General features: G+C 66.7%; 1 protein-coding gene across 3 annotated transcripts in view; it reads left to right on the top strand.

Annotated features, from left to right (window-relative positions):
- The window catches only part of MEGF6 (multiple EGF like domains 6), an 86,464-nt gene extending 66,007 nt beyond the window's left edge, over window positions 1-20,457 (top strand). The window contains exons 7-37 of one of the 3 annotated variants that reach the window (XM_040459215.1): window positions 922-1,044; window positions 1,995-2,117; window positions 2,253-2,390; window positions 2,793-2,912; window positions 3,234-3,356; window positions 3,834-4,010; window positions 4,191-4,322; window positions 4,909-5,037; window positions 6,405-6,533; window positions 7,236-7,370; window positions 7,456-7,590; window positions 10,176-10,301; window positions 10,896-11,027; window positions 11,105-11,233; window positions 11,346-11,477; window positions 12,038-12,166; window positions 12,244-12,372; window positions 12,626-12,754; window positions 13,185-13,313; window positions 13,577-13,705; window positions 13,925-14,053; window positions 14,198-14,326; window positions 14,478-14,609; window positions 14,718-14,846; window positions 15,416-15,544; window positions 16,538-16,666; window positions 16,854-16,982; window positions 17,299-17,427; window positions 17,519-17,647; window positions 18,200-18,328; window positions 19,840-20,457. In XM_040459215.1, the coding sequence (XP_040315149.1) occupies window positions 922-1,044; window positions 1,995-2,117; window positions 2,253-2,390; window positions 2,793-2,912; window positions 3,234-3,356; window positions 3,834-4,010; window positions 4,191-4,322; window positions 4,909-5,037; window positions 6,405-6,533; window positions 7,236-7,370; window positions 7,456-7,590; window positions 10,176-10,301; window positions 10,896-11,027; window positions 11,105-11,233; window positions 11,346-11,477; window positions 12,038-12,166; window positions 12,244-12,372; window positions 12,626-12,754; window positions 13,185-13,313; window positions 13,577-13,705; window positions 13,925-14,053; window positions 14,198-14,326; window positions 14,478-14,609; window positions 14,718-14,846; window positions 15,416-15,544; window positions 16,538-16,666; window positions 16,854-16,982; window positions 17,299-17,427; window positions 17,519-17,647; window positions 18,200-18,328; window positions 19,840-19,904 (3,986 nt within the window). In that variant the 3' untranslated portion in view covers window positions 19,905-20,457. Of the gene's footprint in view, window positions 1-921; window positions 1,045-1,994; window positions 2,118-2,252; window positions 2,391-2,792; window positions 2,913-3,233; window positions 3,357-3,833; window positions 4,011-4,190; window positions 4,323-4,908; window positions 5,038-6,404; window positions 6,534-7,235; window positions 7,371-7,455; window positions 7,591-10,175; window positions 10,302-10,895; window positions 11,028-11,104; window positions 11,234-11,345; window positions 11,478-12,037; window positions 12,167-12,243; window positions 12,373-12,625; window positions 12,755-13,184; window positions 13,314-13,576; window positions 13,706-13,924; window positions 14,054-14,197; window positions 14,327-14,477; window positions 14,610-14,717; window positions 14,847-15,415; window positions 15,545-16,537; window positions 16,667-16,853; window positions 16,983-17,298; window positions 17,428-17,515; window positions 17,648-18,199; window positions 18,329-19,839 lie in introns of all 3 variants that reach the window. The other 2 variants (XM_040459209.1, XM_040459220.1) reach the window with 2 other exon arrangements.
- The last annotated feature ends 5,047 nt before the right edge of the window (window positions 20,458-25,504 follow it).

Genomic DNA, 25,504 nt, shown 5'->3' with positions numbered 1-25,504 from the left:
CTAGGCTGTGCTCTGGGAGCCCTGTGGAGGAAGCCTCCTAGGCTGTGTTCTGGGAGCACGGGGGAGGGAGTCCCTAGGCTGTGCTCTGGGAGCACAGAGGAGGAAGCCCCTAGGCTGTGCTCTGGGAGCCCTCCCGGGAGGGAGCCCTCCCGGGAGGGAGCCCCTGGGCTGGGGTCTGGGAGCACTGAAGAAGGTGCCCCCTAGGCTGTGTTCTGGGAGCACTGAGAAGGAAGTCCCTTAGGCTGTGCTCTGGGAGCACGGAGGAGGGAGTCCCTAGGCTGTGCTCTGGGAGCATTGAGGAGGGAGCCCCTAGGCTGTGCTCTGGGAGCACGGAGAGGGAGCCCCCTAGGCTGTGCTCTGGGATCGTGCATCTGTTGGGAGCAGGAAGGCCAGGACGGGGCACGTGGGGGACGATGGGAAGGGCATCTGTGTGTTGGCCCTGGGCTTTGTGTGGGCAGGTGGGACCCAGGCCCGGGCCCTCGGGTGGAAGAGGTGGACAGGGCGCCACCTGGCATCTAGCCCTGGGGTCTCAGGGATGCCTGCCACGGGGAGAGGAGCCTCCCTGATGGAGGTGGTGGGGGCAGGCCCGGGGGCCCCAAGATGTGGAAACTGGGGGGGCGGGGCGCTGGGATGGGGCAGGTACTGCGAGAGCACAACCCCCACTTGGCCTCCTGGGTCCCAGGCCAGGAGTGAGGGTGGGTCTGAGAGGCCGAGCAGTGGGGGCACAGCGGCATGGGGTCGCGGGGGGGGCGCAGCTCGGCTCCCACTAGAAGGCTCAGGAGGAGCTGGCCGGCACCCAGTCTTCTCTAGAGTCTTCTCGGGGTGTCTCGGGGGCTCCCGCATCTGTGAGAGGGAGCCCCCCCCCCCCCCCCCCCGGGGCCCCGGGGGGGGCTCACAAGAGGCCCGGGACTGTCACTGCAGGGAGAGACCCGTGCGCGGACCGGAACGGCGGCTGCGCTCACACGTGCCAGGTGCGCCGGGGGCTTGCCCACTGTGAATGCCACGCGGGCTACCTGCTGGGGGCGGACCGCAGGTCCTGCGAAGGTACGATGCCCCACCCTGGGGTGAGCCAGCCTCTGCACCCCACCTCGCGCGGGGGATGGGCAGGGGCAGGGACACACTGAGCAGAAGTAGGTGGGAGACCTCGGGTTGTGTTCTTAGTCCTTATTTTATTTTTTAAATGTTCTATTTATTGATTCTGGGGGAGAGAGGGAGACCGAGAGCGGGGGAGGGGCAGAGAGCGAGGGGGAGAGAGTCCGAGGCAGGCTCCAGGCTCCACGCTGCAGCACAGAGCCGACACGGGGCTCGATCCCACAAACCGTGAGCTCCTGACCTGAGCTGAAATCAAGAGTGAGATGTTTAACCGACTGAGCCAGCCAGGCGCCCCTCGTGTTTTTATTTTTTAAATAGTTCCCATATTAGCTAAGTAGTACACGGTCGTCAGGGAAACAGAAGAGAGATCACGAAGAGAAAGGGAGGGAGGTCACCCGAGCCCGGGTGGCGTCTCCGAGGCCGGCTTCTGGATGTCTCCACGGTTTGTTGGGCCGGCGCCCTCGGAATCGTCCCCGGTCCCAGGTCCCAGACGAGGCTGTCCTTCATTCCTGGCTTCAGGGGTGTGTGCTGAGTGGCCTGGGGCGTCCGTTACCCCATCACAGGAGTTTGGGGCGTGCCCCCTCCTCCCCGTGCACACGGCTCTGGGGACGGGTCTGTGCGTGTCCTCCGTAACCCTCAGGGTGAGTCTGTGAGGCGATGCAGTGTGTCCAGGGCAGGCGGTGAGCTTTTCCCTGGGCGTCCGAGAGACGTGCCCCCCACGGCACCAACACCAGGACCCGGTGTCTCGGGCGTCATCGCCCTGCCGCTCTGCGTGCGGGCGTCTCAGCAGGACATGGGGCTGAGGGGCCCCTTCACCCCAAGGCTCCCCCCCTCCCCCACACACTGGGGGCTGTGCATCCCAGGCCGGCAGCCCAGGGGCCTCCTCGATCTCTCCCATCCAGATGTGGATGAATGTGCCACAGGGCAGGCGCGGTGTGCCCACGGCTGCCTCAACACCCGGGGGTCCTATAAGTGCGTGTGCCACCCCGGCTACGAGCTGGGCGCTGATGGCCGACAGTGCTACCGTGAGTAGACGGTGGGCCGGCATCGGCCTCAGGGGGTGTGGAGGGGCCTGGGGGGGGTGCAGGGGGTCAGGGAGGACCGTGCCAGGCGGGAGCGGGTCACCAGACCCCCGTCCCCGGTGGCGGGTGTCACTGCAGGGATCGAGATGGAGATCGTGAACAGCTGTGAGGCCGGCAACGGGGGCTGCTCCCACGGCTGCAGCCACAGCAGCGCGGGGCCCCTGTGCAGCTGCCCCCGTGGCTACGAGCTGGACCGGGACCAGAAGACGTGCATCGGTGCGCGGGCTCCCCGCACACGCCCCCGGACTGCGCACTGCTGGCTGCCGTGACTCGGCATGCCCCCGTGCCCCCCTCCGTCCTGCTTGCTCTGCCCCGGGCCGGGGGTGGCGGCCGAGGGCGGGCCTGGGAAAGGCGGTACTGGGCCCCCTCGGCCCCCATCCGCTGGGTCACTTGGTTAAGCGCCCCCCTGCCCCCCGTGCCGCCAGGTGGACTCCTCACCCCCACGGCGGCCCCCAGTCTGGCCCCCACAGCCGGCGGGGTGGCCCTGGGGCCGGGGCACGTGTCCCGTGTGTGTGTGTGTGCGCGCGCGCGTGCCAGGCCGGGGAGGTGCGTGGGTGCGTGTGACCGCGTGCAGGGGTGCGTGCAGGCGGTGCCAGCGGCCCTGTGTGCGCCCTGCAGACGTGGACGACTGTGCGGACTCGCCGTGCTGTCAGCAGGTCTGCAGCAACAGCCCCGGCGGGTACGAGTGTGGCTGCTACGCAGGCTACCGGCTCAGCGCCGACGGCTGCGGCTGCGAGGGTGAGCCGGGGGCCGCTGGGGGGTCCGGGCGGGACCGGGGGGACCCCCCAAGGGGGACCCGGGTTTGGCTGCCCTGCCTGCCGCCCCCACCCCCGGCCAGCCGCGTCCCGCTCCCGGGCTGCGCACCCCCGCCTGCTCCTGGCCCGGCCTCCCCCCTGGGCAGGTGTCCGCTGTCCCCCTGACGCTGGAGGTGGGGGGACGGCTGTGGCACAGTCGTCCTCCGTCACGCATGCCCCGACCTCAGTCCGGTGGGCGGAGCCGGGGGTGGGCAGACCCCGAGGCCCCCCGGGACAGGCCCAGCAGCCCCGGGTTTGCCCGCAGACGTGGACGAGTGCGCGTCCGGCCGCGGCGGCTGTGAGCACCACTGCACCAACCTGGCCGGCTCCTTCCAGTGCTCCTGTGAGGCCGGCTTCCGGCTGGACGAGGACCGTCGAGGCTGTGCCCGTGAGTCCCTGCCTGTCACCGCAGGGACCCTGCCTTCTAGGCACCTGTCCCTTATGCCCCCATGCGCCCCCGTCCTGGCCAGGTAGAGCCCACCTCAGTCCTGCCTCTGGCTGTGGGACAAGCTGGGGGCAGCGGTGTCGGGGAAGGGGCTGGTCAGACAGGCCTCCTCCAGGGCAGGGGTTTGCCCAGGGGTCCGGGGTGGTCCAGTTCCTGCCCTGCCCCGGTGAGAGAGGGACTGGGGATGGCATCCAAGGGAAGAGACCGCCCCTGACCCCCCTCCCCCTGCCCCCGCACCGCCCCTGCCGCATCTGGTCAGGAGTACAGCTGGGACGTCCCCTTGCCATTGAGCTGAGGCGGGGTGCAGCAGGGGCTATAGGTGGGGCCCCAGGGGGTGGGAGCTGCCTCTGGGCACTGAGGGGCGGGGGAGTCCGGGACGGGAGGGTGGCAGGGGCTAAGGGGCTTTTGTGCCCCCGCCAGCCCTGGAGGTACCCGAGGCGGACCTGGACGGCCAGCTGCCCTTCGTGCGGCCCCTCCCACACGTCGCGGTGCTCCAGGACGAGCTGCCCCACCTCTTCCAAGATGACTACGTGGGGGCCCAGGAGGAGGCAGCAGCGGTGGAGGCCCGGGGCGAGCACACGCTGCTGGAGAAGTTCGGTGCGGGCGGGCCCAGCCGTGGGGGCTCTGCTGTTGGGGACGGCGGCCCAGCCGCCAGCCGCCACCCGCCCTGGGGTCTCGTTTGCACAGTGTGGTCGGGGGGGGGGGGGGGGGGGGGGGCGGTGCTGAGCCTGGCCGGACCACGTGGGCCCTGACCTCTCTCTGCCCGTCTGCCCCCAGTGTGCCTGGACGCCTCCTTCGGCCAGGACTGCAGTCTCACCTGTGATGACTGCAGGAACGGGGCCACCTGCCTCCCGGGCCTGGACGGCTGTGACTGCCCTGAGGGCTGGACCGGGCTCATCTGCAATGAGAGTGAGGCCTCGGGGGCGGGGTCCTGCGGGCAGCCACCCTGGGCCGGGGGAGGGGGGTTGGTTCCCGGGGCCTACCTGTTGCCGCGTTCCCTCCGGGTGCAGCGTCCAGCCAGGTGCTGCTCTAGGTGCTGGGGGGCCTCGGGGACTGGCAGGGGCAAGCGGGGCGGCAGCCCAGGCGGCAGGGGGTCTGACGGGGTGCCGCCGGTGGGCGGGACCAGCCACGACCCAGGCTGCACAGCGAGTTGGTACTGGAAGTGCTCCTGAGACCTGCTGTCCCAGCCCCCACCCGGTGACCAGCCCCTCTCCGGCGCACGTGGGTGGGCGGTCTCAGGGCCGTGGTGACTGTCCCCGAGGGTTTACCTGCTGAGAGCACCGCACAGGAGGTGCACGTACTGGGGTTTAGAGGGAGGGAGTGTGGTGATCGATTAGTGATGTCTGCCGTGTGTCGTGGCCGGGCCCGGGGCACAGGTGCTTCCGAACTGGGGGGCTCACACCCCGGGAGGCGCCTCGGTGTCTCCAGAGGGCCTCCTGGGGCCACAGTGCTTCTGCGGCCGGTGACCCTGGTGCGTTGCTGTCACCGCCCGCAGCTTGTCCCCCAGACACATTTGGGAGGAACTGTAGCTCGTCCTGCAGCTGTCAGAACGGGGGGACCTGCCACCCCGCGACGGGGGCCTGCCGCTGCCCCCCTGGCGTCTCTGGAGCCCACTGTGAGGACGGTGGGTGCAGCCCTCCTGGGGTGGAGGGGATGGGACACGGCCTCCCAGCTGGCCTCCTGGCTTTCTCTTAGCCACCTGCCTCCCGCGGGAGTGGGGAGTGGGGAGTGGGGAAGGCGGTCGTGTGGATGCGAGCTTTGCCTGGGGCCCAACTAGAGCTGATGATGAAGACTTGGCAGGAAAACAGCCCTTTCAGAATGGGTTCCCCTGGAAGATAGTGAGCTGTCCGTTCCTGGAAGCATTCAAGCAGGCTCCTGGTGGCTTAGTGGGATTTGCACGGGGGAACGTGCCTGGGCCCATCATTCATGGGACGACGCTAACGTCCTTCCTAACTGTGAAGCATCAACATTTTTGAAGGAATTCGAGAGTGTATGTAAATAAGCTTCCAAAAACGCTTTGCCTTTAAGTCTGCAGGCCTTTAAAATTCTGCCTCTTTTGCCGCGCAGAACGTAGCTAGTGCGTGAACTTCCTGCCTTCGTAAGGGGGGTAGTTTTAGTCACTGGAAGCCATGCCTGGGGGTTTGGCCCCCCCCCCCCCCCATTCGAGGCTTCAGGGCGTGTGTGGGCCCTGAACAGACCCACGGGGCTCCTGGCACGTGAACGGCTCGCATTGTTTGCTTTTGCTTGTGGCGTGGTTCCCCAGAGACCTGGGCCTCTGCTGGGGTCCTGTGGGGAGAGTGCACCAGTCCTGGGGGAGGCTAGCAGGCCAGTCCTCGGGCGGGAGGGCTCTGCGGCCCCCGCATGAGTTTCCTGGACTCCGGCCGCTCCAGGGCCCGGGGCTACATCCCTCCAGCCTCTGCCTCCGTCTTCCCATCTCCAGCTTTCCTCTCTTTTTCCTTTTAAGGACACTCAGGGGATTAGGCCACTTGGATAACCACGGGGGGTTCTCACCTGCAGATCCTGGGGATTTAGACAGCCGGTTGGGGCTGTGTGTCCCTCCTTCCCTGAGGGCCAGAGGTTAGGCTAGGTGACCACCGAGGGACGGAAGTCAGGATGCTGTAGATGTGGATGGGGCATAGGAGATCGGGGGAGTCTCTGTGCATCCCACGCATATGCTGAAGAATGTCCTTGGCTTTGCACCCCGGGCCATCCTCCAGGCCACAGATGCTGGGGAGACGGGCCAGCCAGGGCAGATGGCCATATGTATGGCTCATCTTGTGTCTGCCCTGTCCTCATGGTGCCCTTGCCTGCCCCCCGGGCCCCTCCCTGTCTGGGGTGCAGAGTCCTCTGACTGCTGGTGGCACCAGAGCCCTCTGCCCCAGTGGCCCGGGCCACTCCTAGCTCCTGTGCTAGGCACTGGGGCCCCCGGGAGCATCTCCACGGCCTGAGGACATGTCTAGGGGGTCACTCAGCAGGCCCTGCCTCCCCCAGGCTGCCCCAAGGGCTTCTACGGCAAGCAGTGCCACAAGAAGTGCCACTGTGCCAATCGTGGCCGGTGCCACCGCCTCTATGGGGCCTGCCTCTGCGACCCGGGGCTCTACGGCCGTTTCTGCCACCTGGGTGAGTCCCCCGCCCTGGCTGCCTGCGCCCAAGGGGATGGCCGAGGGCTCCTTCTGTGCCTTGCTGCCCGTGCTGAGGCTTGGGTGTGGCGTCACCACCTGCAGATGACGATGCAGGGCTGGCGAGGCCCCCCCCCCCCGCTGGGATGTGGGGTCCGCCCCCGGGGCTGTGGGCTCAGAGCCTCGTCCTCTGAACTGCGCTGGCCTTCAGGGTGTCTCCCGTTACCTCCCGGCCCCACCCGGGCTAGTGGGTGGGCTGGCTTCCCTCTGAACGGGGCACGGGCTCACCTTGGCTTTTGGGGTTCCCTGGCAGCCAGGGGGAGTCCTGAGTCCCCAGCGGGGCCACCCCTCCCTGGTGGGCCATGGAGCAAAGGTGGGTGACGATGAGCCGACCTCACCGGGGAGCTCTCCACGTTCCCCTGTAGAAGGATCATTTAAAGGGGAGGAACCGGGAGTCCGAGGGTCTCCCGGCTGGGAAGTGGTGGGACCCCGGGCACGCGCCCACACTCTGCCGAGACCGTCTCTCATCTATACAACGGGCACGCGGGTCGCAGCCCCCTGGGACACCAGCGGCTGGGAGGGCAGGACCGCCCTGCGCGGCTCCCGGGGACACGTGTCAGTGAGCGGGAGCTGGAGAGCTGGGACCCAGGAGGGGCTGGCCCGTGCAGGTGGCCAGGCTCTCACGTGGGCTCTGTGGCTGCAGCCTGTCCTCCGTGGGCCTTCGGGCCGGGCTGCTCGGAGGAGTGTCAGTGCGAGCAGCGGAACACGCTTGCGTGTGACCGGAGAGACGGCAGCTGTTCCTGCAAAGCGGGCTTCAGGGGCGAGCGGTGTCAGGACGGTGAGTGCAGGGGGTGCGGAGGGGTGGGGGGAAGGGCCCCAGCCTGGCCGACCCTGCAGGCCCCTCTGTCCTTGCCCCCCTGCAGAGTGCGAGCCAGGCTTCTTCGGGCCGGGGTGCCTGCAGGCATGTGCCTGCCCTCAGGGCGTGGCCTGTGACCCCGTCAGCGGCCAGTGTGGGAAGCAGTGTCCCGCCGGCTACTGGGGGAAGGACTGTGACCAAGGTCAGTGGCCAGCCCGAGGGGCGCCACTGGGGTGGGGTGGGGTGGGGGTCAACCTGCCTGCGCCGGGGAACCGGGCCCCAGAAGTGACGGGAGCAGGAGGTGGAGTGAAGCCGCCAGCCTGGCCCCGTGGCACTTGCACCTGCCGTGGCCCCGCCCTGGTCATGCAGGGGTGACTCGGCACTGGTCTGCTGGTCCCGGTGCACCTGTCAGGGCTGCCGGGGCAGGAGTAAGTCTGTGCTTGGGGCCTGGCCCAGGGAAGGGGTCTGCCCCTCCACTGGTCAGCTAGAACGTGCTCAGTGTGCTGGGGGCTCCATCCCGGTGGGTCTAAGCCTGGGGGACCCGGGGCAGCTCTCTCGCGGTGGGTCTGAGCCTGTGGGACCCGGGGCAGCTCTGTCCTGGTGGGTCTGAGTCTGGGGGGCCTGGGGCAGCTCCGTCCCAGTGGGTCTGAGTGTGGGACCCGGGACAGCTCTGTCCTGGTGGGTCTGAGTCTGGGGGACCCGGGGCAGCTCCCTCACGGTGGGTCTGAGTGCGGGACCCTGGCAGCTGCTCCTGCAGGGGCGACTTGAAGCACAATGTTGGGCTGGGAGTGCAGCGTGGTGAGTGACAGAAGGCCCCCCGCACGGCTGCCCTGGCCACGCGGTGAAGGACAAGGGCAGAGCGGTGGGCGAGGCTGGAGGCCCCTCTGGTGCTCACAAGCCGCAGGCAGATGAGGAGGAAGAAAGCCCCCCGCGTGGGTCCTGGGGCTGCCCAGCCCTACTCTTGGGGTGTGGACAAGTGGGGACCTTCCAGAGCACACGGTGTGAGCACTGTTTGCACCTGTTGGCCCAAGTGGATGGGAACTGCCCGGCCTGAGCAGTCCACTGGTGTGAGCATTCTTTGAGGGGGGGGGGGACTGGCTGGCTCGAGCTCCCCCTAGTCTTGGCCTGTCCCGTCCCAGGAACAAGGAGGGGATTGGAGGCCACTACCCAGCCTGAGACGAGTCAGTGTCTCCCTGTGCACCAGGCCAGGTCGCTCTAGAGGGGTGGTCCTAGAGGCCAAGGTGATGATCTCGCAGAGCTCTCGGGTCCCAGGGGTCCAGGAGGAGTGTGTGGGGGGCTGGGAACCCAGCCTGGACCCCCAGCCCCCTGTGCACCCCAAGGGGCTCTGCGGTGTCTGGAGGTCTTTAGTAGCTGCACACACCTGCGCTCCTGTCCTACAAGCCCCGGCAGAGCTCAGCGAGTCACAGACTTGCCTTGGGGACCCCTGACTCTCCTCTCTGCCTCCCCCCACCCCACCGGACACTCACGGGAGTGCTTGTGAGCACAGCACACACTTGGGCAGCTGCCCCAGGGAGGGCAGGAGGTCTCTCCGGACACCGTCACCTGGAGCCCTTCTCTGCTGGGTTTCCTTGTTTCTTTCCCGTTTCTCTTTGATAGTTTCCTGCGCCCTAAGGATGCAGCACAGGAAATGCCGTGCATATTTTTTTGGGAGTGATGGGCTCCCTACTCCTGTCGGTCTGGAGAGATTTACCACCCCAAATGCGTGTCTGCCGGGCCCCCTGAGGCCCCACGGGGCAGCTTCAGCTGGTGCCGTCACCGGCCTCCGTCCCCTGGTCCCCACTGCGCGGCTGCCCGTGTGCGCCTCTGGTCCTGCTCAGGTGCCCTTGCCCCGGGGGCGGGGGGAAGCGGGTGCGCGCCCCGCCCAGGACGGGCCCTCAGGACAAGGGTCCGCAGATGTGTCCTCAGTCCCAGAGCCCCCTCCAGGGACTCCACCCACCCCTCCGACACTCTGCCCCAGGGCAGGGTGCTTGCTCCCCACTCCCCCAAGGGCGCTTTTTGACTCCTTGGGCGTGGAGCTCGGCCCCACAGCCCGTCCCCTCCAGGGGCTGCACCCTTCTTCCTGGGTCTGCCAGAGCTTTCCTGCGGCAAGGGGCAGAGCTGCAGGGGGCCCCAGGGTTACTGTGGGGTGTGGGGGGAGGCCGTGCCCAGGCTGGTCGGAGGCTTAGGGCGCCCTGGGCTCTGCGTGTTCTCTTGGGGAGGGCGCAGAGGCTCCCAGCACCTGCACCCACAGAGCCCGGAGTCTTCGCCCCTCAGCAGGCTCTCTCTCCCTGGTCTTGGCTCTTCCCCCAGGGTCTTGCTGCCCATCTGCTGGGCAGAGGAGGAGGGGGCCCCAGGACTCTGGGAGGCCCCCCCCCCTCCTAATGTGTCTGGCTCCCACGGTAGCCCCCATCCTGTGGGGAGAGGGCCACAGCGGGGGGTAAAGTGGTGTGTGTAGACCCCCGCCTCGCCCCAGCCCGTACTCTTTGGGGATCTGAGACGGGGCCACACCTGTCCTGGGCTTCCTGGCTGGCGGGGAGGGGGGAGGAAGGAGGGCAGAACTGCCTCCAGCTCCAGTGTGCTTGGGGGCCCGCAGAGTCCTCCCTGTGCCCCCTGCCCCCACCTACCCCATGCACGGTCAGCCCAAGCAGGCCCCTCCCTGCCGGCGTGCTCCGCGCCCTGCCTGTTCCTATGACCACCATGGTCACCCAGGGGACTCTGGCTGTGCCCAGCAGCCCCACTGGGGTGTAGGGGGTTGGTGAGGCCCCACCTACCTGTTCCTTCCTGCAGAGTGCCCGGAGGGGACGTTCGGTGTGAACTGCTCGGGCTCCTGCTCCTGTGGGGGGGCACCCTGCGACCGGATCACGGGGCAATGCCAGTGCCCTCCAGGGAGGACTGGGGACGACTGTGGGGCAGGTGAGTGGTAGCAGTGTCCTGAGATCCCTTCCCCCCTGCGCTGCACAAGGCTGGGTGGTCCCAGCCCGGACCGTGTTTGGGGACCCCAGCCCCAACTGCATTTGGGGACCCCCAGCCCTGGCCCCCAGCCCTGGCCCCCGCCCCGGAGGCCTGCAGACCCCGGCCCCATTCTCAGCAGCTGAGACCCCCCACTGAATCACGCTTGGGTCTGGGGGTGGGGACCGAGCTGACCTACGTGCACCAGGAGCCCGTCAGCCACGGCGACGGACCGGCCAGCCGAGCCGCCTGCCCTCCCTGCAGGCGGTGCTGTGCCCTCTGGGCTGCCGGCTTATGGGGGTCTCCCAGCCTCTCTGATGCACTCCCCATTTTGCCTGTTGAGCTGTCCTGGGGCAGGGGCTCCTCTTTGGGGGTGGTCCTCCGCAGCCCGCAGCCCAAGGAGGGGCCGGGGGCTCCCATGACCCGTTCCTCTCCCTCCCCTGGGCCGGCTCAGTTGGTGCCACCGCTAGGCTGGGACACAGGGTCTGTACCGTGCTCCCCCCGGCCAGCAAGGCCCCCCGGGGAGACTGACTGGCTGTGGTGGGGGGGGGGGGGTAGATTGTCCCGAAGGCCGCTGGGGGCTGGGCTGCCAGGAAATCTGCCCCGCGTGTGAGCACGGTGCCGTCTGCGAGCCCGGGACCGGAGCCTGCCTGTGCCGCCCCGGCTACACGGGCAGCCGCTGCCAGGACGGTGAGTCCCATGTCCCCCCGACCTCAGACCCTAGCCCGGGCGGCCCCATCCACCGCTCACGCTTCCTCGTCCTGCAGCGTGCCCGGCGGGCTGGTTTGGGCCCGGCTGCCAGATGAGGTGCTCCTGTGCCAATGACGGGCACTGCCACCCGGTGACCGGACGTTGCAGCTGTGCCCCCGGGTGGACCGGCCTCAGCTGCCAGAGAGGTGTGTGGGCCCGGGGCCCGGGGCCGGGGGTGGGGGTGGGGAGGGCGAGGAGGAGACGGGATGCTCGCGGGTTCTGCCGGGCCTGTGCGGGCTGACCTGGGTTGTGTTGCAGCCTGCGACAGCGGCCACTGGGGACCCAACTGCAGCCACACCTGCAGCTGCAGTGTAGGCCACGGGAGTTGCGATGCGGTCAGCGGCCTGTGTGCGTGTGAGGCCGGCTACGCGGGCCCGCGGTGCGAGCAGCGTGAGTCCTGGCCCGCCCACAGGCGTGCTCCCACGCGTGTGCACGCACGCACGCACGCAAGTGCTGGGGCCCTAGTCCTGGGACAGGCAGGGGTCCCCTCCCCCAGCTCCCCCTGCCCCCCAGCTCCCCCTGCCCCCCCCAACTCCCCCTGCCCCCCCCCCAGCTCCCCCTGCCCCCCCAGCTCCCCCTGCCCTGCTGGGCCCAGGCAGCTCCCATGTACCTGGGCCTGAGATACAGGCACACTTGGAGCAGCAGACAGGGAGAGGTGGGGTCTGTTGCACCCCACGGGGCACCCGGAGGAGGGGGGGACCAAGGGCCACGACCTTCTGCGTGTGCCCCCCTACAGCTGGGCCCAGGGGGTCCAAAGTCATGCTGGGGCTCCTCTCCTGGGGGCTCAGTCCTTAGCTGGCTGGGCAGGGAGGGGGTGGAGGCAGGTAGATGAGCCCCTTGGGGACTGCCCCGCGGTCCCGTCCCCCAGCTCGGATGGCAGAGGCACAGGCAGGTGTCTGTCAGTGTCTCCCCACCTCCTGCTGACGCTGGGCGGGGGCTGCACGGCTCAGGGTGTCCCCAGGGCTACTTCGGGCCGGGCTGCGGGCGGCGGTGCCAGTGTGAGCACGGGGCAGCTTGTGACCACGTCAGCGGGGCTTGCACCTGCCCGGCCGGCTGGAGGGGAACCTTCTGTGAACGTGGTGAGCTGGGCCGTGGGCCGGGGCTGGCGGTGGGCCCCGTTTCCTGGCTGTCTCCCATCACCGCCCGCTCTCCGCAGCCTGCCCGGCGGGCTTCTTTGGACTGGATTGCCGTGGCGTCTGTGACTGTGTCGCTGGAGCCTCCTGCGACTCCGTGAGCGGCTCCTGCCTCTGCCCCGCCGGCCGCCGGGGCCCCCGCTGTGCCCAGGGTACGAGAGGCCCAGGCGGCCCCGGGGGCTATGGGAGGGGGGCCGGGTCCACGGAGCCAGACTCGCGTCTAGGGCCTCTTCCTGGGTGTTCGACGCTGCCTGGTGGCCACCTGGGAAACGCTGCCTTTGCCCACAAGGGCCAGCATGTTGGTCTCTGTGGCCACCCTGCCTGTGCCCAGCTGCCCCGGATCTGCTGCAGCCCTGGCCAGGGCCGCTCCCCAGACCCCTGACTTGACTGTCCCCTGTCCTGCAGCCTGCCCAGCCCACTCCTACGGACACAACTGCAGCCAAGCCTGCACCTGCTTCAACGGGGCCTCCTGTGACCCTGTCCACGGACAGTGCCGCTGTGGCCCTGGCTGGATGGGCCCCACTTGCCTGGAGGGTAAGCCCTCCCGAGGAGGGGTCCTTTAGGAGCAAACAGTCCCACCCCGGGGAGTCTGGAACCAAGGATTGTGTCAGCCCTTCGATGAGCCGTGCAAGGTCACGTGGGCATGGGATGCTGGTGACGCGGGTTTCACCGGGAGCGACGGGCAGGGAGGACCGGGGCCTGTCACACCCCCACGGGGCCCGCGGCACCTGGGGGGGCAGGAGGGTGCCGAGCCCCCCCCCCTCCCCGAGGTGGGTTGGGGGCCCGGGGTGGCCTGGGGCAGGTTATCTTACACGCAGCCCTGGGGGAGGTCCTCCCCACAGAGCCTGGTGTTGGGTTTTGGGGTGGCTGGAAAACGCAGAACCACCAGGGCCAGCCCTCGACAGGGGAGAGGCGTTGGCCCTGCTGGGCTGATTGGTGGGGTGCTCCCCCCCCTCCCCTCCAGCCTGCCCCTCAGGCCTCCACGGCGAGAACTGTCAACATTCCTGCCTTTGCCAGCACGGGGGCACCTGTGACCCTGTCTCAGGCCACTGCACGTGCCCAGAGGGCTGGGGTGGCCCAGCCTGTGAGGAGGGTGAGCACGGGTCAGGCGGTAGAGGAGGAGGAGGGACCCGGGGTCTGGGTTGGGTGCCCCGGGTGTCCTGGCATGCCCCCCCCCCCCCCGGACCTCCGTGGGCAGAGGCGGCTTCTTGCTGCTGGGGGCTGTGGCCCCAGACCCGTAGTGTGACTAGCCCCAGGCACCTCTCCTTCTCGACGTGGGGTGCAAGGCCCTGGGCGGGGTGGGGGTCTCCTGGGCACGGGGGGCACAGGGCACTCCCGGAGCACTGTACCCTGCAGAATGTCTGCCGGGACGCTTCGGGGCCGGTTGCCAACACAGCTGCAGGTGCCTCAACGGTGGCCTCTGTGACCGGTACTCAGGCCGCTGCCTCTGCCCAGCCGGCTGGACCGGGGACGAGTGTCAGAGCCGTGAGTGGGCCAGATTGGGGGCCAGTTGGGGGAAGTCCGGGGGTCCCTCTGGGCCCATCAGGGGCTGGCCTCAGCCTCCCTGCAGGGTGGAGGGCCCGGTGAGGGGTCACTTGGCAGGTGGGGGCAGGGGCGGCTGTTGAGCTCCCAGGGGTCTCCTGTGGGAGGGCTGGAGGGGCCCCGCTTGAACCCCCGGAGCCCGACCCAGCCCTCTGCCTGCAGCCTGTGCCGAAGGCACGTTTGGAGCTCACTGCGAGGAGCGCTGTGCCTGCCGGCGGGGAGCCACCTGTCACCACGTCACGGGGGCCTGCCTCTGCCCCCCGGGATGGAGGGGCTCGCAGTGTGAGAACGGTGAGACCCTCGGCGCCGCCGCACCCGGGGGCCCTGCTGCTCGCGTGGGGGTGGGCCCTGACGCTGTGCCCCCCCCACTCCTCCCCTGCCTGGCCCGCGCTGGTCCCGGGGCTCCCTGCCACCCCAGCACATGGCTTTCCGCAGCCTGCCCGCGTGGCCGGTTCGGAAAGGACTGTGGCCAGCGCTGCCAGTGCCCGCCGGGCTCCGCCTGCCACCACGTCACCGGGGAGTGTCGCTGTCCAGCGGGCCTCACAGGGCCCAGCTGCGAGCAGGGTAGGTGACCCCACCCGGGCGGGCACGGGGCTGTGCGTCCCCCTGGAGCGGCACCCCCATGGTGGGGGGGGGGCTCTGCAGGGGGGCGGCTCTGGGGCGGACGGAGGAGGCTCCTGAGCCGGGCCGGGACCAACCTCCGCCTGCGCCCCAGCCTGCCCGCCAGGCACCTTTGGGGAGCGCTGTGGGCAGAAGTGCCGTTGTCCCAGCGAGAACCAGACCTGCCACCCCGCCCTGGGGACCTGCACGTGTGCCGCTGGCTACCACGGCTCCGGCTGCCGGCAGCGTAAGTGCGCCGGGCCGCCCGTCGGGCCGGCCCGTCCTTGGGAGGGCTACGCACTGCCGCGGGACCGACCCAGCTCCTGGCCCCTGGCAACGGCCCCTGTCCTTGCAGGGTGCCCCCCTGGGCGGTTTGGACCCGGCTGTGAGCAGCCGTGCGGGTGTCTCCACGGGGGCTCCTGTGATGCGGCCACTGGGGCCTGCCTCTGCCCTGCTGGGTTCCTTGGGGCCGACTGCAGCCTGGGTGAGTGGTTGGGGCGAGGGCTGGGTGGCTGGCTGAGGGAGGGGGTGGCTGCCCTCTGTGCCTCGGTGGGCAGGGCCCCTGACCATCTGCTCCCCCCTCCCTGCCCCTGATTCTCCTGCTGGCCCCAGGCTGGGCTAAGGTGGGGGGTGTCAGTGTGACCCCAGTGTCCCTGCCGGTCAACTCTGTCCCCTTCACCTGTCCCCACTCTCTCCCCCCCTCCCCCCCCAGGCCCCCCAGCCACGCCCAGCAGAGGCTTGTGGACCTCTGTGCAGAGGCCAGCCAGGCATCCAGCTGAGAAAAGTGCCTTTCTCTGAGTCATGTGGGACTTCCCGCCCATCCTGGAGCCTGGCTGGGCTGGTGGGGGTGGAGTGGGGGCATCAGTGAGTCACTGTCGCCACAGAGCAGGCCTGGCCCCCAGCAGACCCGTGGGTAGAGGGGAGATGCCAGGGCGGGCGGGGGCACGGGAGGAGGTTGCCTCTGCCCCGTCCGGGCCAGACACAGGGCTCCCCCTGCCCCTTGAGAGAAGGGCAGCCGGCAGCGGCGGCCACCCTCCTGTCTCCTCCCGGCAGCCTGTCCACAGGGCCGCTTTGGTCCTGGCTGTGCGCATGTGTGCAGGTGTGGGCAGGGAGCGGCCTGCGACCCCGTGAATGGCAGCTGCACCTGTCCCCCGGGGAGGACCGGCCTCCACTGTGAGCACGGTGAGCACGGACTCCACCCGCCACTGTCCGTGTCAGCCCTCGGGAGCGGGGCCGATGGGCTGGAGCCATGGGTTCCCCAGGGGAGACCTGGGCCCCCAAAACCGGGTGGTACGTTCATGCTGATGGTCTCCGGCGATCCCAAGGGGCCCGTGGGGGCCGAACAAGTTCCAACCCGGACCCTCCCAGCAGACGGTGGGCGGGCGGGGGATGGGGTCAAGCAGCTATTTCGTCTGAGGACAGAGCCAGCTTCCTGGCTCATGGCCCCTTGGCATAGCATCCCGCTGGCTCTTTCTGCTGGCCCAAGAGGCCAGGGACCCCAGGTAGAGGGACGTCTGGAGCACGAGGCATGGGGGAGAACAGGGGTGGCTTGTGCCCATGATGGCACCCGGACCCCACGGCCACAGCTACAGCCCCTTGGCCTGGCCCCCCCACCCTGGTAGATCTGAGCTTTCTGCTTTTCTTTAGTCCTCCTCAAGGAGTCAGTGACAAACCCCCGTTCTTAACCAGCGGCAGTAAGGAGTCATAAGACTTATGGCCCGGCTGTAGCTAGGCTGTGTCTTCGCCTCCAGGGGAGTACGGCAGCCACGGTCAGTCGTATTACAATCAGAGGCCACCGGAGGGCATGGCAGCCCGGCCTCCTTCTCAGCCCAGAGGGTGTGCCTGTGCGGAGGGCCGCCGCCTCCAGGAAGGCTTCCCTGACCACCTCCTGACAGCTGGGCGGGCACTCCCGTGCCCTGGAGGCCGCTGGCCCCTTTCATCCTGATCGTCCCTGGCGCCCAGCCAGCCCTGGCATTTGCTAACTGAGAGAACGGATGAATGAGCAGGACACGGCTCATGTCACTCCCTGGTGCTCGTGTCCCTGGGGGTGGAGACCGGCACCGGCAGACCCCGGAAAGCGTCTGTTGAAGGAAGGTCTGACGTGGTGGGGACGTGTCCCCAGAGCGTGTCCGGCCCCGGCCAGAGCTGTGAGCAGCGCCTGACTTCTGCCTCCAGGCTGCCCTCGGAACCGGTTTGGCAGAAGCTGCGAGCACACGTGCTCCTGCAGAAACGGGGGCCTGTGTCACGCCACCGACGGCAGTTGCTCCTGCGGCCTAGGCTGGACGGGGCCGCGGTGTGAGCTGGGTGAGCTCCCCGGCGGCCGGAGGGCCAGGGCCTCGATGGGGCGGGGGGTGGGGGGGGGGTGGTGGCTCTGGGCCCCCTGGAGAGCGTGGGGCTCGGGGGCCGCCGCGGGTCCGGGCCAGGCTCCCGAGGCCGCTGGAATCAGGCTGGCGTGGGGGGGCCGCCCCTCACGTCCCCGCTCTCTCCGCAGCCTGCCCTCCCGGTCGCTACGGTGCCGCCTGCCGCCTGGAGTGTTCGTGCGAGAACCACGGCACCTGTGAGCCCGCCACGGGCGCCTGCCGCTGCGGCCCTGGCTTCTACGGCCAGGCCTGCCAGCACCGTGAGTCCTGGGGAGGGGACCCCTGCCCGGCATCCGCCCTTGCCACGTCAGGGCCCACCTGGGCTTCCGTGGCAATGGCCGCCGTCCCCGTCCCTCCCCGCGGGGCGGATGGCTTGGGGCCTGGCCCCGCTCACCTTGGGAGTCCGAGGCCAGAGGTCACGTGCGAGCCGGCGGACCTCCCACCCGAGCCCCAGCCGTGATGGGGGGGGAGCTCCCCAGGCCTGGGAAGGGGAAGGGGGGATGCGAGCCTTGGAACCAAGCCCTTTGCTCACTCTGGGCCAACTGAGGTAGGGACTCTAACGCGGGTCCCCTTCAGCCTGTCCCCCTGGCTTCCACGGGGCTGGCTGCCAGGTGGCATGTGAGTGTCAGCACGGAGCCTCCTGTCACCCCGTCAGCGGCCAGTGTCTCTGCCCCGCCGGCTTCCACGGCCAGCTCTGCGAGAGGGGTGAGTGCTCTGCGCTCCTGCGTGCGACCCTGGCCCTGTCCAGTCTGGCGCGGGGACCGGAGGGGACACCGAGCCCGCTGCCTCCCAGCAGGGTGTGAAGCAGGCTCATTTGGAGAGGGCTGCCGCCAGCACTGTGACTGCGAGGCCGGGGCACCCTGCGACCCCGTCACCGGCCAGTGCCTCTGCCCCCCAGGGCGCACCGGAGCCACCTGTGACCGTGGTAAGTCTGAGGTCCCGCTTGGCGGGGCACAGGTGTGGGTCTCTGCCTTTGGCGAGTGCTGCTGGTGCAGGTGGAGCCTCAGCTGTGCTCCGCCCTGGGCACATCTCCCCCCTCTGTGGGGGGCAGCTGCTGGAGGGGGCGCCCAGCATGAGGCTCCTGCTCAGGGTCGTCAAGGCCCCACGCTCTGCTCTCTGGCCAGAACGGGGGCCCAGTTGGGCGGGGTGGAGACCTGCCTGATCTGCCAGCCTGCCCGGACGGAGGAGGGGCTGCACACGTGAGCTCACGGTTGTGCGCTCAGCTTGACCCGGGGAGGAGCGTCCCTGACCGCCAGGCCCCCTCTGCCAGCCCCAGGGCCGAGTGGGGAGCGGGGTGGTGACGCCGGGCAGGTACCCGGTACCTGGCGCTTTCTGGTGTGGGAGCTCACGTGGGGCGGGAAAAGCAAGGCCTGGGGCCTCCGCTCCCTCACGCTCCTGCACGGAGGGCCTGGGTCCCCTGGGCAGGGCAGGTGGACGGACCCTCAGGCCTGTCTCTCCTGCTTCCTGCTGCCTGCAGACTGCAGACCGGGCTTCTTTGGGCCAGGCTGTGCCTTGCGCTGTAGCTGCGGAGCTGGGGCCAGTTGTGACCCCGTCAATGGGCAGTGCCACTGCGTGGACGGCTACACTGGGCCCACCTGCCAGCAAGGTGAGCCAGGCTCCCGAGGGGTTGGAGGGAGGGCGACATGCTTCTCAGCCCCACCCCCGGCGTCCACCCCACCCCACCCCTGGCGCGGGCCCCATCCCTCCTCCCCACACACGGTGCCCCTGCGAGGACATCACCATCCCAGCTGGGTACCCCTGTTGTCCGTATGGCTGCTGATGGGCGAGGTGCGGACCGTGGGGCCGGGTTCTGCCGCGCCAGCCGCCCACGGTGGCCCTAGACGGCAGCAAGGGTGGGCTCAACCCCCGGGGCAGGGCTGAATGCATCCGCTGACCTGGCCCTCCACCCCTCCCCTCCTTGCCCTGCGTGTGTGAACCAGAGCGTGATGGTGCGCCCGTGTGTGTGTGTGTGTGTGTGTGTGTGTGTGTGCGCGTGTGCTGCAGTCTATATGCTAACCCGTGTGTGTGCACGCTGGTGCGTGCCCGTGCCCCTGTGCACGTCGGTGCCTGCCTGCACCCCCAGGCAGTGAGGGAGGGTGCAGGAACTGCACCTTGGCCCCTCAGCCCCCTGGGGGGACGTGCCTCTGCAGGCAGAGCTCTGCGGTGCCCCTGGGGTTCCGCGGTCAGCTTGCCCAGACCCAGCCTGCTGAGGGGGAAGGGCTGTGTGTGCTGAGAAGGTCGTGCCTGGGGCCCGTCTGGGGCCCGTGCGGACGGGCTGTGCACACAGGTGAAGCCAGGAGCCAGGCTGGGTGGGGATTCCAGACAGGTCCTCGGCTGGGATCCCCAAACGCGGGCCGGATGTTGTGCAAGCGTGCCTTCCAGCCTCTCTGAGGCGGCCCTGGGCCCAGGAGTGTTGGGCGTCCCGGGGGCGGGGTCTCACGGGAGGCGGGGTGGGGGCGGGGCGGTGGAGGCGGGGCTTGCAGGGCTGCGGCTCGGGACGCAGCGCCACCCGCGGCGGCACCTGGTGGTCGGCTGTGGGATTGCGCCGCAGGCGCTGCCAGGCGGTCCTAGCAGCCTGGACAGGTGGCAAGGGTCTGGGACCTGTGTCACCCCTGAGCCCGGTGGGAAGGAGGAGAGGCGAGGCCTCCCTGCCTTGCAGTTCTGGGCCCTGTTCACTTTCCTGCAGTGGAGCGGCTAGCTTCTAGTAAAACCCCTCTCCATCCAGCCTCAAAGTCCCTCTTCCCGGCCCTCCGTGATACTGGCCTGGGGGCCCTGGGGGCTTTCATTTGCAGAGGGAGGGCCCTACAGGCCTAGGTGGCAGAGAGGCATTTGCTGGTGTCACTGGTCTGTTACCAGGAGCCTGAGGACAGAGGAGGGATGAGGATTGTGCATGTGATTACTTGTAACCCAGGCCCCACAGGGTGGCGGGCAGGTCAGAATCGGGACCTCAGACACGGGGCGGTGCAGAAGCTGGGGGGGAAGGGCTGGGCTGTCTCCCCTTCATCGGCCTGGAGCTGGAGGGGCAGGAGGGGACACCTGAAGTGGGAGCCCAGAACTGGCCGGGTCGAGAGTTTCGCCGTGCCCCGGGGCTGACCCTCCTTTCCTCCGTCCCTACAGCGGCCTTGCAACCGGCCTCTGACCGACCAGCACCTGGGCTCAGCAGCAGGGCACAGAAACACTAGCACAGAGGCAGCAGTCAAGCAGGCCCGTCTCCCGGGTGCTCTGGCGACGACTGAGGAGGGCGCCTGTAGGCCAGGACTCCAGCCGCAGCCTCGTCCCCGAGGGCCGTGTGCAGCCACGCAGCCCCTCGCTCTGCAAGGATCGGCTGGCACGGGGAGGGAGGCCCTGGCCGGCCCAGCCGCAAGGAGCCCGGACGAGTGGACCGGCCCTACTGGCCGTGCGTGCTGAGCAAGCCCGCCTCCCCGGGTGGGGACTGAGGTGTGGGCGCAGGTGCGGCAGGGGACCCCTGCCCCCCCGAGCTGGTTCTTCTGGTGCTAGGCCCTGGGACTGCTGTGGCCCCGTCTGTTCGCCTGGAGCCGCAGCCCACTGTATTTATGTAAAAGTATTTATGGGCAGCTGGACACGCCCGCCGCACCCCGGGCACCGAAGGCTGCCCGTCCCCTGCGCCACGAAACCCTGACGCGGGACCTTGGGGCTCTGAGGGGCCTCTGGGTGGGGGACTCTGGTACATGTGAAACCCAGTAATTTAAGGAAGAAGCAGTCGCTTCCTTGTGACCTGTGTGCTCCCTGCTTCGGGCCCACTGTGGTGGCCTCCCGGGTGCGCCCAATGAGTGTGTTTGGACAGGGATCCCCTCCTGACCGGGGAGGCCCCGTCTGGCCGCCCCCCCCCCCCCCCCCCCCGCTCCCCCAGGGTGTGGCTGGCACACGAGGAGGGTTGGAGTTTGTCCTGGTTCCCGGTGCCCTGGAGGGGCACGAGGGGGCTGGTCTGTGCGTGGGCCCCTCGGGGAGGAGGCTGGCCCGAGGGCAGGGGTGCTGTGGTGGGGGGGGGGCAGGCTGGGCACCCCACCCCTCCTGTCTTCAGAGCGGAAACGGTGGAGGGGTGAAGAACATCCAGTAGAGTGCGCTGCACCCAGATGGTCAGGCCGGACACTTAGGGTCGGGGCTGTAGCCCCTCTGCCCTTCCCTTCAACACCAGCCTAGCTAGCTGATCCCCTCAGGGCAAAGGGTCTCATGGAGCGAAGTGACCCACCCTGTCCCCTTAGGCAGACACCTAGTGAACAACCGGTGGCAGAGGAGATCAAAGGGACGGGCCACTGTGTTAAGGTCTTAAAGTCCCAGGAGGGACAAGGGGGGACAGATTGGTGACATGGTACAGGAAGATGCGGTCCCAGGAGGACCGGTCGTGAAGGCTGGGGGTGGAGCTGTGCAGGGTGGGCGGCGCCTGGAGGCCGCAGGGAGGCTCCTAGAGGGGACGGGGGACGGGGACAGGGGACCGGAGAGGACGGTTAGCAGAAACAAGGGGACCTGTGAACATCCTTCTAATTGAAGTTCTGGAACAAGGAGGGAGAAAAATGGCGGAAGCACCAACAGAAGTTGTCTGGCCAGAAGGTGAACCGTCTCAGACCAGAAGCGCTCCACGCATAACACAAAAGTAAAAGAGCCAGGATCCCAAGAATTTTAAGAAAATCACCGGCAAAGAGAGACTCTAAGACGCCCAGAAAAGAAGGGAAGTCCTGGTGACGTCAGACTTGACGGCAGAAACTCGGGAATTGAGGACCGTGGCGCTGTTTTCAAAGCACGGATGATGCTCGAGATTGATGTTACTGTTCAAGCGTCTGGAAAACAAAGTCAGGGTTCTTCTTGGGTCTCCCAAGTCCCCACTGGGTGAGCCCTCGAAAGCCTGATCTCAAGATGCACTCAGAGGACGCTCACCAGCAAGGAGAGAAAGCCTAGGAGGGTGCAGTGAGATGTCCCCACGGTTCCCGCATGACCTGCTAATGGAATCAGGTATTCCCCTGAGCCGGCAGCAGAGACCCCGAGAGTGTGTGTGGCAGGGGTGGGGAGGGACATCAGCAAGCCCCACGCAGCGGCAGGTGAGCGCAACTGAGTGCAGACATGTGGTAACAGGCTAGGTCACTTCCTGCCCGGAGGGAATGTCATCTCCGGTGGAAAGTGGAGAAGGAGGAATAATAAAGCAGAGTGAGAAGGTAGATTAGCAAAGCCTTGTAAGTGGCTACAAAGGACATCAAAACACTGATCCGTGGGTTGCGTCAGACCTCATTCTGTGGTACTTTAACTGTCAAAGACCTGCCTCGAAGGACAAAAACATAAGCTTACGAAATAAATCAAAAGAAAGCCGGGGTGGGGGCGCCTGGGTGGCTCAGTCGGTTAAGCGGCCGACTTCAGCTCAGGTCATGATCTCGCGGTCAGTGAGTTCAAGCCCCGCGTCGGGCTCTGTGCTGACGGCTCGGAGCCTGGAGCCTGTTTCAGATTCTGTGTCTCCCTCTCTCCGACCCTCCCCCGTTCATGCTCTGTCTCTCTCTGTCTCAAAAATAAATAAACGTTAAAAAAAAAAAAAAAGCTGGGGTAGGAGTTTTAACGTTTCTGGGCAGAAAGCATCGTAAGTGACTCTGTAAATACATGTACAGATAAATGCACGAGACAGTAGAGGCTCTGAAGTCCATAAAAGTGACACTATAACAGGTAGAAATAAACGACGGTGGGTGATTTTTTAACGTGTTCCTTAAAAAAAAAAACACGTTAAGCAAGCAGGACATAAGCAATGATAAAATTTTAATAAGCTCTAACATGCGTGGTATACATGTAAACTTACGTTCATATATTTATATTCTTATGTACAGAATTTATATTCGTGTATATAAACTTTACATTCAGCAAGTGGAGAATGATGGGGCACTTAAGCCTAAAATTCCATTGAAGATGAATAAGGAAGAAAAAAACTAGCAAGGCTGATGATACTAAAAAAAAATTTTTTTTAATGTTTTATTTTTGAGAGAGAGAGAGAGAGAGAGAGCGCGTGAGCAGGGGAGGGGCAGAGAGAGAGGGAGACCCAGAATCCGAAGCAGGCTCCAGGCTCCGAGCTGTCAGCACACAGTCTGACGAGGGGCTCAAACCCACAAACTGTGAGATCATGACCTGAGCTGAATTCGGAAGCTCAACCGGCTGAGCCACCCAGGTGCCCCTCGATAGTATTTTTAAACGCAAAGAGAAGATGCAGGAGGAAGGACTAACTTACAGACGCAACAGAGAGGAAGACCTAAAAATGATGTTAAGAATGATTATGTATAAGTAACAGAATTAAAAAAAATTTTTTTTAACGTTTATTTTTTTGAGACAGAGACAGACACAGAGCATGAACAGGGGAGGGGCAGAGAGAGAGGGAGACACAGAATCCGAAACAGGCTCCAGGCTCCGAGCCGTCAGCACAGAGCTCGACGCGGGGCTCGAACTCACGGACCGCGAGATCGTGACCTGAGCCGAAGTCGGACGCTTAACCAACCGAGCCACCCAGGCGCCCCTACGTAACAGAATTTTTAAAAAGTGGGTAAGTTTTGAGGGAAGATACGAAATGCCAGGATTGATGCTGGTGGAAATACACACTTGCACAAACCCACAACTGCAGTAAACACAAGTAGTAACGGAAGCCAGCCGCCGCCCGCGGGAAGGCCTGGCCGTATGCCCGTCCAGGTGGCCGGTGCCAGAGTTGCAAGGCCCCGTGAAGTTGTCCTAATGGGAATTGTTCCGGAAACTCTCTGAAAGCGAAAAGCAGCTCACCTCATTCTGTGAGGCCCACGTCAACCTGGTTCTGAAACCAGGTGAGGGCGGGGCAAGCAAAGGAGATGACAGATCCGTCACGGGTGCGCACAAGTCCTAATCCCAAACACGCACCACTCCAAAATGCTCGCAAAGTAATAACCTGATCCAACATGAATGGCCCTTAAGACGGCGGGACAGCGTAACATCACAAAATGCCTCGACGTGTTTGTGAGATGAGGAATCAGATGATTGTCCGACAGGAGCAGGAAGAACATTCTATACAGTTCATCTCTTCAGGAGGTAAGGTCTTGGAGGCCCGGGTGGCTGCAGGCAGGAGCTTTGCTGGCAGTGGTCACTTGCCGAGGAGAATCTCTCCCAAGTCTGGTGGAGAAGCTGAGGGGGTTCGGATCTTTAAGCGACGCGACGCTGGCCAGCCCTGCCCGCCTAGCACCCCGCCCCCCCCCCCCCCCCGCGGCCTGCATCATCTGCATCCCAGGCCCTGACCCGAAAGCCCCCGTCTCTGGCTGTCCTGCCCCAGGAGAACACAGTGCGGGAGACGGGGCTCTGCTTGCTTTGTGCCGGACCCCCTAGGGCCCAGGAAACACTGCAGAAGGAATGGAAAGCGGAGCGTCTCCTGCCCCAGGCCCCAGCAGAGCTCTGTGGCTCGGGCCACACTCGGTGCGAGCAAGACACTGGAATGTGAGGCTGTGGGGAGAGAACCCTGCCCGGTGGTCGGGGGGCAGGACCAGGGAACAGAAAAGCTTCAGACCAGTAAGGGAACAGAAAAGGGCCGACAGACCAGTAAGGATCAGCAGGGCGGGGCATAAAAGTCGTATATAGCATATGAAATGTGTAAAACCTATAAAACTCGATCGTGCTTCAGCGGAGGCCATGACCAACTAGGAAACAATGCAAAGTAAGACGCCCTTCACCTCCCCAAGAAAACCCGTCAATGCCAGCAGATTAATCTGGCAAGAGGATGCGGGAAGCCCTGAACCAAATTAGGAGAACAGACTGGAGCGCCCCCAGTCTGATGTGACCCCGTGCCCAGAGAGCTCCATGATGGCCCGGCAGGGGACAGCTGGGGTTGGGGGTCTGATCTTGGGGATACGGACAGTAACCAGGGGTGGCAACGTGAGCAGGATTTGTGGACGCCCAGGGCCAACGGAGCTAAGGGCGGAAACACTGACCTGCGCGTTGAAGGGGCAAGAATCGGGGCTACGGGGGCTCCCATCGAGTTTCAGGGACTGGGGAGCCCCAGGCACTGCTAGGGTCCCGCCGTGGACACCCAGGGGCACTGGATGTCTTCAGGGCTGTGGGCCCGACCACGGTGTCCCCGCCAGCCACCAGGGGCGCTTGATTGGGGGGGGGGGGCGCCCTGCAGAAAGGCCTTGCAATGTTTCGGAGTGGTTGTAATAGGTGGGTGGGCGGGGACACCTCGGTGTCTGTTCACACTGGGCCCCACGGGGGTTGGCTGATGTCCTAGGAAGCCCACTGACCCCAGCAGCAGGCCCAAAAGGGGCGGTGCGGCTGGCTGGGAGGAGGGGCTGGGCTAGATTGCTTCTGGAGACCCCTCCCCAGCAGGGCAGGTGTGGCAGAGTTCACAGAACCCCCAGGAATCCGGGGGTGGGGGGCAGTGCTGGGCACTGCCATGGAGGAAGGGTTGTTTGGGGTCTTGAGACCTCAGCTGGGCTAGAAGGCAGATCAGAGCCATCTCTGGGAGGGGCCGGGGTCCCGGCTGGCCTGCCCCGCCCTCAGGAAGGCACCTCAGGCTAAACGGAGGCCCCTCAGAGGGTGTCGAGTGGGCACTGGCCCTGGAGGGAGCCCTGGCCTTCCACACTTCACGGCCCAGCCCCACCCCCCCGCCCACCTGAGCCCCTCCAGGCCTCCAAGCTGCCAGGGCCCTGTGCTTCTGGAGCCTGCTTTGAGGGGTTCCCGTCCTAGGCTGGTCTGACCCTGCCCGGGTGGGCCCAGCCCCTCCCCCGGGGTCCTGGGGTGTCCTTCCTCCTGGCTAAGCACCTTACCCCTTGCTTGGGAGGACGAG

Source organism: Herpailurus yagouaroundi, unplaced genomic scaffold, assembly GCF_014898765.1.
Source record: "Herpailurus yagouaroundi ecotype Mexico unplaced genomic scaffold, PumYag 77, whole genome shotgun sequence".
Classification (NCBI taxonomy): domain Eukaryota; kingdom Metazoa; phylum Chordata; class Mammalia; order Carnivora; family Felidae; genus Herpailurus; species Herpailurus yagouaroundi.
The sequence above is the reverse complement of the archived record's forward strand: the minus strand, read 5'-3'. Positions and strand labels throughout refer to the sequence as shown.